Genomic DNA, 12698 nt, shown 5'->3' with positions numbered 1-12698 from the left:
CAGAGGGCACCCTACCCCCGGGCCTCAATGTCCACAAGGCTCATCATTAGACATTTAAGGAAACTTTATGCATGTTTTTATTAATTTATGTGGCTTTTAAATAAACAATATGTTACAGCTTGCGATCTATTAAACAGATTTAAAGGAAACCAAAATAGAATGTATGCATCCCATAAACTAATATGAAATTACAATTAGACAGAAAATACTTTTATTAAAACTGACTCTGCACAATATTCGCAGGAATCAAAGCCTGATCTTTTTCAAAAAGTTAACATTATTTTAGCTAAATGAATTCACAACCCTTATCACAGTGTATACGATCTGCATTGCTGTTGCCAAATGTTTTATACTTTCTATGATTGAAATAGATGCATTCAAATACTGTCAATTATATGACAAGAAAAACCTTAAAAGTTATTTCTTCTTCACAAAAACAGTAACAACTACGGAAGACAATGGGTTAATATTCTTAATAATCAAAGAGTTCTTAAAAAACAATTTTTAAAAACCTAAACCTACGAAAACATTGGCCTAAGAAATTCACAAAAAAGAACTACAAATGGCCAAGAATACTAAGAAAAATATTCAGCCTCATCAGAAATGCAAATTAAAACAAGATACCAGATTAGCAAAGGTTTTTTTTTTTAAGTCTTAATAAAAAAAGTTGTCAAGGATTTGTTGAAATGGGTACTGTCATACACTGTTGATGGGAATGTAAATTATTACAACTGTTTAAAAGAGAATCTTGGTAACTGAAAATTTTAAAGATTTAACTCTTTTTGTCATAGCAATTTATTCTAAAGAAATAACTAGACAAACACCCAAAGATTTGCATATATACAAGGATGTTCATCAGAATAGAAAAAAAATTGTAACCACTTACAGAATAGTGAAATGATTTATGAAACCATCATAAAATACTGAAGAATATTTAATAGCATAGAAAAACATAATGTTAAATAGAGAAAAATAAGGAATAAAACTTTATACAGTATGATCAAATTTTTGTAAAAATGTGAGGTGGGTGTGCGTGTGTACATGTGTGTATGAACTGATTAACCCTTTAAAAAAAAGAGAAAAGACTAAAATGAAATACCTAAATTATTAACAGTGAGTAGTCTACAGGGTGGTATTACTAGTATTTTGTATTGATTTATCTAAACTTTTATCTCTGTTTTCTACATATGTTACACTGAATATCTGTTTGTTGCAAAATCAAGAGGAAAATATAAAACTTTCTTAAAACTGAAAGAAACTAGAGTTACTCTATTTAGCAATTTTAAAATAAGTTTCCCATTAGAAAAGAAAGCTTCTAGAAAACTAAAGATACACAAAGAATAGAATTAATTCTTGGTCTTTATTATTAGCATACATTTAAATAGAATCTAATTACAATCACTCACTGAATAACAACATTTTGGTCAACAATGGACTGCATATATGGCAGTGGTCCGATAAGGTTATAATGGAGATGAAAAATTCCTGTCACCTAGTGATATAACCATCATGTTGTAGCATTACAGCATTACTCACATCACTCCCATGCTTGTAGTGATGCTGGTGTAAACAAACCTATTGTGCTGCCAGTCACATACGAGTATAGCACATATGGTTTTATGTACAGTACACAATACTTGATAATAATAATAAATGACTATGTTACCATATTATGTGTTTACTATACTATACTTTTATTGTTATTTTACAGTATTCCTTCTACTTATATATGAAAAAAAGTTAACTGTACAACAGCCTCGGGCAGGTCCTTCAGAAGGCATTCCAGAAGAAGACATTGTTATCATAGGAGATGACAGGTCCATGCATGTTATTGTCCCAGAAGACTTTCCAGTGGGACAAGCTGTGGAGGTGGAAGACAGTGATACCGATGATCCTGACCCTGTGTAGGCCTAGGCTAATGTGAGTGTTTGTGTCTTAGTTTTTAATAAAAACGTTTAAAAAGCAAAATAAAAATGGAAAAAAGCTTATAAAATAAAGATATTTAAAAAAAAATTTGGCTGGGCATGGTGGCTCTCGCCTGTAATCCCAACACTTTGAGAGGCCGAGGTGGGTGGATCACCTGAGGTCAGGAGTTCAAGGCCAACCTGACCAACATGGTGAAACCCCATCTCTACTAAAAATACAAAAATTACCTGGGCGTGGTGGGGGCACCTGTAATCCCAGCTACTCAGGAGGCTGAGGCAGGAGAATCACTTGAATCTGGGAGGTGGAGGTTGCAGTGAGCTGAGATCACGCCACCGCACTCCAGCCTGGGTGACAGAGTGAGACTCTGTCTCAAAAAACAAAACAAAACAAAAAAAATTGTACAGCTGTATAATGTATTTGTGTTTTAAGCTAAGTGTTACTACAAAAATGTCCAAAAGCTAAAAAAATTAAGTTCATAAAGTAAAAACATTACAGTAAGAGGTTAATTTATTATTGAAAAGGACAATGTTTTCATAAGTTTAGTGTAGCCAAGTGTATGGTGTTTATAGTCTGCAGTAGTGAACACTAAAGTCCGAGGCCTTCACACTCACTCCCCACTCACTCACTGACTCACCCAGAGCAACCTCCAGCCCTGCGTGTTCCATTCACGGTAAGTGCCCTGTACAGGTGACCATTTTCTACCTTTTATACCATGTTGTTGCTGTATCTTTTCTATGTTTAGATATGTCCAGATACACAAATACTTACCATTGTGTTACTACAGCAGTCAGTACAGTACTGTGCTGTATAGGTTTGTAGCTGAGGAGCAACAGGTTACATCATATAGCTTGGTTGTGAAGGAGGCTATGCCATCTAAGTTTGTCCAAGTATACTCTGCAATGTTCACACGACAAAGAAATCACCTAATGATGCATTCTCAGAACATATCATCATCCTTAAGTGACGCAGGACTGTATTTAAATGCTTATATACCAGTTGGTTCAATTAACAAAAGTATTTGTGCCTAAGACATGTAAGATTTTGTATAGAACCCAAAGATGAGTAAGACATAGACTTGCTTTCATACTAAAAAGTCAGAAGAACTAAGCTGCATATACGAACAGTTATAGTGTTGAACAGGCTGTTCTGAGAACTGAATTTCTAATAACTGGTCCTATAAAGGCAACTACACAAGACAGCATAGAAAGTCGGAAAATCTGAATGATTCTCCCCTTGCAACTTTATCCGACAGAATTCCTACATTGCAAATCTTTCTACAATCCCCTAAAAGGACAAGGAGAAGGGCTTAGAGAAAAGTCATTCAACACCCACTCATTGAATAACAATCACCTGTAAACACCGCGCTGTAACCCTGAATCCAAACGCTTGTCTTGAATTTCCTCTTTCAATCCTGGAAGATTTAGGATAAGACCTGGGCTTGTGTATCTTTATTCACTTTGGGGGAAAATCTTTGGTACCAATAGCTAGGATTTCTCAGCTACTTGTCTTTAATGAGTTAAAATAATTCCACAAAACTTGAAAGCAGGAAAATTCTCTAAAATGTGAAACCAAAGAATCCTGACACGACCTAACTGCCAGTCCTCAGTTATGTATCAAATGAAAAACTACACCGGTTCAATGAAAAAACAATGATTGGTGAGACGTGTCCCCTTATTTAATGAAAAGACCTTGGGCAATTAACTCTGAAGCAGGCTAATTCTATCATCGAAAAATAACAGAGAAAAAAGAGAAAAGAGAGAAGACATGTTTTTGTATTTCCCCTAAAAACATCTTACCTCACAGCAAAGAAGAAACAGAGACTAAATAAAGCCTGGGAAAATGGAGAAGACCAGCTGGGTATCAGTCCAGATCTGTGTTTAACAAATGTTTCCAATGATGATTAGATGATGGGTTCTCATAGCCACTGCTCAATGTTTAAGTTTCTCATTACTGATCCTGATATTATTGCCTTTTTCCCTCGCAAAATGGTAGAAGGTATTAACTGTACAAACATGGCCAAAAGCTAATGTTTCAAAGCACACCATGTGAGGACAAAAAGAAACAGAACCAACTCTGAAGCTGACAGTGCAAGAAGGAAACAATTCTAATCCCCCGGAGAATGTGAACACCATCACTGCCAGGTGATTTCAGGGACTCTTTTAACACACAGTATCCTTTAAAACTCATATTCTCCATAATTAATCCATTTGTTCCTAAAATGATACTTAATCCCTGTATTGGATTCCAGGGCTTCCTCCTGCTGTTCTAACAGTAGACTTAATTATGCACACTCGCTTCACAAATCCTGTTTCCTGCTCTGTCCTCCTTAGCCAAGAGATACACAGAAGGATAATAACAACAGCAGCAACTTGTATTAGGACCTTACAGCGTGCACTGAGCTAAATGCTTTATGCACACTAACAAACACAGGAAAGAGGTATCATCATCGTTATCCTCAAGATGAGGATTCTAAAGCTTAGGGAGATTAGAAAACTCGCCCAAGACCTCAAAACTAATAAGAGGCAGAATTAGAATTCAAACCTGGGCTGTCTGCATCCAGAGCCTGCACCTTCCAACCACCTGGATTCAGGGATTGGTTAAATCTAAGAGGAAGCCACTGCATGTTCCCAAAGTCGGTAAAGGCGCACTCACCTGCCCCGTCAGGAGTGATGGTTCCCAGTTTCACGGCTAGTGGGTAGCCCATGTCTCTGTAATGCTCCAGCGCATGCCCGTTGCCCCCAGAGCTGTCAAAGAACCACTTTCCACACAGGACAGAGCCGTCAGTCAGATTCAACCAGAGGTTTTCTCGCAGGTCACATCTGGCACACTTCCAACCACTGGAAAGCCATTGGAGAGTAGTCAGAACAGCCAGGGCATATTTTAAAACTTAACATCTAAGAAGACAGAGGGTTTCAAGTAGGCAGGTCACAACAAAGGCTCAGTGGAATAACAGAGACTGATGCTTCCCCATTTTCTCCCCTCAAGACATTGTTGGCCGGGCGTGGTGGTTCACGCCTGTAACCCCAGCACTTTGGGAGGCCGAGGCGGGCACATCAACTGAGGTCAGGAGTTCAAGACCAGCCTGGCCAACATGGCGAAACCCCGTCTCTATTAAAAATACAATGATTAGCCAGGTGTGGTCGTGGGCACCTGTAATCCCAGCTACTCGGGAGGCTAAGGCAGGGAGAACTGCTTGAACCTGAGAGGCGGAGGTTGCAGTGGGCCGAGATTGTGCCACTGCACTCCAGCCTGGGTGACAGAGCAAGACTCTGTCTCAAAAAAAAAAAAAAAAAAAAATTATTGTTCCTCTCCCAGAGTAGCAGGATCACTCAGCACCCTGCCTGCCTCCCAGATGTGGACTAGCCCCTCCCAGCATCTCCAAGTGGCTTTTTTACTTTCGAAAACTGACACAAAACTTCAGGCTAGGAGAGGAGCTCATTTCCTTAAAACTCCTCTATGAGGGACAATGGAGCTTGAACGAGTTTAAAATATTAAGGATCCTGTGTGTATAAATGACTAAAGTTCTAAAGCATTAATCACATACAGTAAAGCTAGTTTATACAAATCTGACTACACTGCAAATCTAAATTAATTAGAAAGGAGACCAACTTGACTAAATGCTAAACATTAACTATATGCCAAGTACCTTACAGAAGTCTCATTTAATTCTAATAAACACCTTTCAGCATCAGTATTACCATCTCTATTTTTACAAACGGAGAAACGGAGGTCCAGAAGTAACTCTCGTTTCCAAAGACCACACAGAAGGTGAATGCCATGCAACTGTCAGGATTCAACCAAATCAGACACATTCCTAATCCATCTGCCTATCCGCCAACGCCTGCCCCTGTAAACACACCAGCACCTAATAAGAGGAGATATGAATGGAGCCCAAAGAGTATTCCAGCCAAAATGTGACAACCAAAGACTTGTAAGTTGGACTGCCCTAAAACAAGACTCTGAGACAAAAAAGTGAAGGTAAATGGCTTGTCCGGGAGGTGATCCCAGGGAAGTGGGGAAGAAAGACAAGAAAGGGTAGGAAGCTGGTACAGGATATGTCAGTGAGCAAATGTACACTGTGGGCGACTGGGGCTCAGGCCACATGGGGAATTGCAAGAGACAGATATCCCACCTGCAGGGGCAGAAAACTGGGGTATTAATCCACCCATGCCACAGTCACCGGTTTAGGGCTGCTCCAGGAGGAGGGATGGAGCTTCACTCTGGTGTTTCTGACTGTCCCGTGCACCGGCATAACTGGCTTCAGCAAGCAGAAAAAGCTCTCATGTAAAGCGTTGCGAGTGCTTGCAACTGGCAGCTTCAGGGCAGGGAAGGGCTTAGGGGTATGGACTGGGCACATTCAGCATCTACTACAAAGCTACAGACAATTTTAGAGAAGTTTTATATTTACTTTTAATAAAAGGCATCTGGTAAGAAAAAATATAACTTCCTATTCAAAAAAGAAGTAGAAAACAAATATTCCTTTGGACAGTTTTAGGGAGTAAAGTTCCATTCTGCTATCTGACTCACCTTGGAGGAATCCTGACTCCATTGTCCAGCTGGGTGAGGTTGTTGGCATATTTAGATACTGGCAATTCATTTTCCCACGTGTCTGGGTCCTGCTTTCTGTATGGAGATTTTGAGCTGAGAACTGCATCACAAGCAATTGTTACCTATAAGACAAACCCAGATGTAATATATAAAAACAGTTTGAGAAAATAACGATTTGCTAGTGAATAGCAAATTCACTAGAATATGAATTTAAAAACTGAAGAAACGCAAACAGCGTAGTTGTCGCAAGAGAGGGATCCTGTTTTCCTGCACTTTCCCTGGATCAAGCTAGGTTTTGTCCCTGGCCTAGTGTTTGTAATATTGACAATGTCACAGATAGCAAGAAACTAAATTCATTTTCTAAGCCCAAGCTTAGAGGTCAGATTTAACAATTCCTACCACTTAGCAAGCAGGGTGAAAAGTAGGAGGTGAACAATTTGCAAGGGTGAAATTAGATACAGGAATGCCCAGGATTTACCCAAGTGGTGTGTTTTCCTCATAACAAATGTACACTCAGATATCCAATATCCTCAACTCATCACACAATGGCATGCGGTCAAGGGCACTTGAATGGAATGTAAGCAGCATGGCTCCATTTCTTAATCTGGTGCAAATGTGACCCTGGACAGGGACATGCCTGGGTGTCTCTGTGCCAGATTAGTCCACATCATGAGCAAATCTGTGATGAACTGCTCGGCACCAACTGACCACAGGGGAGGAGGAAAACAGACTCTCTGCCCTCTCCCTACCCAATTGATTCTGGCCATATGCCTATTAGCCAATGTGCTATTGGCTTAATGCTATAAGCTATTTCTAGCTATCTTTTAAAAACTTACATTGTGGTTGCAAAGTAAACTGGTACAGCCACTTTGGAAAACAGTTCAGTAGTTCATCAAATGGTTAAACAGAGTTATCGCATGACCCAGCCATTCTACCACAGGTATATACCCAAGAGAAATGAAAATATGTGTCCACACAAAAACCTGTACACAACTGTTCATAATAGCATTATTTAGAATAGTCAAAAAAATGGGGCCGGGCATGGTGGCTCACACCTGTAATCCTAGCACTTTGGGAGGCCGAGACCAGCAGATCACTTGAGGTCAGGAGTTCGAGACCAGCCTGGCTAACGTGGTGAAACCCTATCTCTACTAAAAATACAAAAATTAGCCAGGTGTGGTGGCATGCGCCTGTAGTCCCAGCTCCTCGGGAGACTGAGGCAGAAGGATCGCTTGAGCCTGGGAGGCAGAGGCTGTAGTGAGCTGAGAACACACCATTGCACTCCAACCTGGGCAACAGGAGAGAAACCCTGTCTCAAAAAAAATTTTTTTTAATAAAAAATAAAAATAATGGAAACAACCCAAATGCTTATGGACATAACAAATAGAATGTAAAACAAAATGTTGTATGTACATACAATGGAATGTTATTTGCCAATAAAAAAGAATGAAATATTGATACATGCTACAACATAGATAAACTTTGAAAATATATTCTAAGTGAAAAATTCAGTCACAAATAGCAACATATTACATGATTCCATTTATATGAAAGGTCCAGAGTAGACAAATCTATAGAGCTAGAAAGTAGATTAGTGAGTGCCACAGGCTGAGCATGGAGGAAGCGCTGGAGGATGATGGCTAAGGGGTATGGGTTTTTTAGTGGGGCAAGAGAAATCTTCTAAAATTAGATAGTGGTGATGGATGCCCAACTCTAATATAATAAACGCCACTAAACTGTAAAAAAATAAATAAATAACAAAATTTGTAATCTACATCACTAATATCCTGCACAGTGAGCTGATCATTTTCCCCTGAGTAGCAGTTTCCCATGTGTCAGGGTCCTGGCTTCTGACCCTAGAACCAAGGAAGGAACAAGAAACAATGGAGGAAGTTCCCTCAGCTGCCATTTCACCCCCACCTAGCCCACAGGCAATTCTAGCAGCCCTGCGATGGGCCTCATGTCCACTCCAACCCCACCCCTCCTGGTCCTAGCCACCATCATGGTTCCCTGATAGCTTCACAACAACCTCCTTATCGTGGCCTTCCCTCTAGCCCTGCCCCTCTTCTCTGCACAGCAGCCGGAGTGATCTGCCAGAGTGATCTGCTATGAAAATTAGATCCTATCCTTCTCCAGCTTAAAACTCTCCAAGGTTATACTGACCACTACTGATTGATGACATTGAGCTACTCACAGTCAGGAACAAGGAGGAGGTCCCCGGCCTCAACAAGCTTATAATCCATTAGAGATCGGGACTTAATAAATATAGTTAAGCCTTTCAAAAGCCCATTTATCTCCCACTACAAATGCTGTTGTATAATTAGCTTTTTCTTTCCATTTTGAAAACTCATCCCCCACCACCTTCCAGAAATGTCCATAGAAAATAGAGCTGAGTTCACCACAAGCCCCTTCCAGGCTTTATGGGTTTGGGACATGCCACCTTAGCACTTCTGGCCAGGACTTCTTCCTTGTTCCTGACTGTGAGTAGCCCAGTGTCATCGGTCAGTAGCGTTGAGAGTTTTAAGCTGAAGAAGGATAGGATCTAATTTTCACAGAAGATCACACTGGCTGCTGTGCAGGGAAGAGGGCAGGCGTGAAGGAAAGACCACAGTAAGGAGGCTGTTGTGTAGCCTCCTAATCTTTTGAGTGTGACCTATTATAACCTCCTTGTTTGTTTCATCAACTACCCAAATCATGTCTGTGTCCTCCTTAGGACTGTCTCCACCCCTACTAGATCTTTTCTAAACGTTCTGGTTTGCAGTGCACTGTGATTCTGAACAAGACTCAAATAGAATCTTCTCCTTTGTCCTTGAATATCTTTGTGGGTGACAACCAACAAAACATCCTTAGACTTCTGGGCCTATCAAACACTGATCCAGTGTTTTCAGAATATCATCCAAAATCACTTAAAGGCCCTTTTTATGGGTGACAGCTGAAGGTCAGGATCCATCATCCTGTAATCACACTGTGAACTATTTTTCCCTGGATATGTTATCTCAAGTGATGCGAAAAGACCTTGGTACTAGTCCTGGCTCCATCCCAAGCCTTTGTAAGCCTCCAGTTCAGTTCTGCACTGGAACTGGCTCAAACTGGCTCATAAGAGTCCAGCTTTAAATTTTAAGAAATTCAGCAAGATGGTTGCTAAACACAGCCATTATAAAACGTTAAATCGTATAAACTTACGACTAAATAAAATGTTTTCAAAAGGTGACATATAATCAAAAATTCTTCACTTCCTAATTGTTTTACTGTATCTCATTATTATCTATGTGTTCTTGAGGTTTTATTTACACGCATGTCAGCGGAATGCTGGAAATTCTGTATAATGGTCTGCTACTACCAATCTCTTTCCAACACCGCATTCAGTGACGTCACATTGATAACCTGAAATCAGTCATGGTGGGAGTATTTATACCATGGAATCAGCAGACACTACAAAACAGGGCTTTTTTTCCCTAGGGAGCCTGTTGTTAAACATTTACAAGCACAGCACTGCTCCAATTCCTGATGTCAAAAATGAAGGCATTGGATTTCAAGCTCTAAGACCCTGCCGAGCTCACAGTGCTATGTCTCTGTGAACCCAGCATCACCCAGAGGTGCTTTAACTTTCTGGTAGAACCTATAGAGTCACTTTCTGAAAATGAAATTCTTCTGTGCTAAAACACTCAGAAGATGAAGGAAGAATCACCTGGTTAGATGGTTTGAGCTCAATAATTTTTGCTATTTAACAGTTTAAAAAGAGAATTGTCGAACACCAAAAATATAGCAAAAGCATGAAAAGAAAATATAGTAACTAGCATCTTCTATGTAGATAAATCCTATCCATTACCATCAGATAAGTCCAGGCTTTTCCTTTTATCTCCCCACCCTCATCTTCCAAATAATTCTCTCTTCTTTTTTCATTCTTAAAGTATTTCTTAATACTAAAAGACTCTATAGTAAAAATGATGATATATCTTGCTGGATTCAGATTTCTATGGCACTTCTCTTATTTTAAATAAGACTATTCACATTTCAAATTATACTCCAAGTACAACAATAAGAAAAGGCTTTTTTATTAATTTTTTTAACATAAAGACTTATTCATGAGGGGCTGAAAGGAAAATAATTTATCATAACATTTATTCACAATGTTTCTTCTCTTCTGACAGCAGAAATAAGAGTTATATTAAACAAGGCAGGAAGAACTCTCAGTATTACAGAAATATAAGCATTAGTATATAATTTCAGGTAATGGGATGAGGTAAGGCCATTTTGTCCACTAATATATTTTATCCTTGGTAACAGCCACATGAGTCAACATGGAATTGGAGAAAGCAAAGGTAATTTAATTCCGTATGCCCTACTGAACACTGTGCACTTAGTACTAAAAGAAGAGGCACAATAAATAAATATACACAAAATTCTGATTTCTGTGATCTTAGATATAAAGTAGATTGGGGCAAAAGAGAATGAATGGTGGAAACCGAGTCCCTAGTGACATGGAAACCCCAAGCACAAATGTCCCCTCTTGGCAGGGACAAGCGAGCAGATGGCTACAGAGAGAGTCATGCAACGTCCAGAAGACTCTGGGACCTAAAGAGCTGGCTTTGGTTCTGGCATGGTTTGAGGAGGGAAAAAATGAACAGGCATGTCTAAACTCAACCCACCCTGGCCCCACTGCCATCTGTGGCCAGGCTCTGGGAAGGCAAGGTGTGCACAGAATGGAAAGAGGAAAAGAAATGGGAGACCAGGCCGGGCGCGGTGGCTCACGCCTATAATCCCAGCACTATGGGAGGCCGAGGCAGGTGGATCACGAGGTCAGGAGATCGAGACCATCCTGGCTAACATGGTGAAACCCCATCTGCACTAAAAATACAAAAAATTCTCCAGGCGTGGTGGCGGGCGCCTGTAGTCCCAGCTACTCGGGAGGCTGAGGCAGGAGAATGGCGTGAACCCGGGAGGTGGAGCTTGCAGTGAGCCAAGATCGCGCCACGGCACTCCAGCCCGGGCAACAGAGGGAGACTCCGTCTCAAAAAAGAAAAAAAACAAAGAAAAAGAAATGGGAGACCAAAACAAAAAAAAGGAAAGAGGACAAAGTGGTACAGGCAATACAAGAAATGAGCAAAGAGCAGGAAAAACAGGGTCCCCACAGGAACTCTGCGCCCACTTCCAGCACGCGAGAATCGAAGGAAAACAAAACCTGGCTTCCCTCTATCACTACCAGCAGATCCAGCTTCAAGTCATTCAAGAAAATTACGGTCCGTCCACAAAACTGGATTAGAAAGAAAGGAAAAGGAAGAAAAGAGAAGGGAAGAGGAAGGGGGAAGCTCACAGCTAAAAATATCTAAAACCTAGGAAGTAGTTTTAGTTCACGTAGGGAGTAAAACTGAAAAGAAGGTTCACTTAATCCCAGAGCTCCCGCAGACCTGTAGTTTGTAAATGCTTTGTTCTTTTTGTAACTGCGTCGCTATTGTTTCAGCAGTGGAGCACTTCTATTTTTTTCCAAACAAAATGTTACATGGAAGGCCAACATAATAAACATGATAAAAAGACTGTTATCCTTCTGATCAGAAAAGAGTCCCTCTCCAGCAGTCCCTGTAGATCTGGGGTGCAGAGTTTGAAAATCTAAGGAACAGACTGTGATTTAGGAGGCAAGAAGCCAGCCCAACCTGGAAGAGACCAGCTAATGAGCAACAAAGCCCTAACAGCACTTGAAGTAAGAGACAGCAAAAGGCCCAGCACTACTGAAATGTAAGCCGGCAAGACTCCTGTCACAGAAGAGAAGAGGTATGTGCGTGTTCATGCTCATTTTCATCCTCTTCTCTCATTCAACCGGCTTTTCCCACCCCACCCCACCCCTGCACACACACATCGCACACGCACACACACCTGACACAGAGCCATGCGCATCTAGCTAGCAGCCGTGCACACTCACTGACCAGGGCTGGTAACTCCTCAATATTTGGTAGTGCTATTTCATAGTGATCTGGGAATATAACAAGTTTGGCTTCATCTTCATATTCATAATCGTCGCTATTTAAATCGTCATCAGTATCTAGATCTGAGGAGAAAACAAAAACAAAGAACAAGAAGTGAGGAAAATAATATCCCACACTATGGCAGCACTCACTGGAAAAGCCAGAAATCCAAGGTGATGATGAAATACCAAGGGTGTGACATTTACAACTTTCTCCTCTGACAGGGCCGTCCATCTGTCCTCAACCACCAATAGCAGGCCTTTC

The 12698-nt window shown here is 40.6% G+C and overlaps 1 protein-coding gene across 4 annotated transcripts in view; it reads right to left on the bottom strand.

Moving 5' to 3' along the window:
* Positions 1-12698, bottom strand: part of USP13 (ubiquitin specific peptidase 13) — a 135047-nt gene that overhangs the window by 74221 nt on the left and 48128 nt on the right. For 3 of the 4 annotated variants that reach the window (XM_003310124.7, XM_054682362.2, XM_016942325.4), the window contains 3 exons: positions 12396-12517; positions 6454-6596; positions 4579-4763 (listed from right to left, as the gene is read on the bottom strand). In XM_003310124.7, the coding sequence (XP_003310172.1) occupies positions 4579-4763; positions 6454-6596; positions 12396-12517 (450 nt within the window). Of the gene's footprint in view, positions 1-4578; positions 4764-6453; positions 6597-12345; positions 12518-12698 lie in introns of all 4 variants that reach the window. The other variant, XM_009446898.4, reaches the window with a different exon arrangement.

The sequence above is a fragment of the Pan troglodytes genome, chromosome 2 (assembly GCF_028858775.2).
Source record: "Pan troglodytes isolate AG18354 chromosome 2, NHGRI_mPanTro3-v2.0_pri, whole genome shotgun sequence".
In the NCBI taxonomy this organism is placed as follows: domain Eukaryota; kingdom Metazoa; phylum Chordata; class Mammalia; order Primates; family Hominidae; genus Pan; species Pan troglodytes.
The sequence above is the reverse complement of the archived record's forward strand: the minus strand, read 5'-3'. Positions and strand labels throughout refer to the sequence as shown.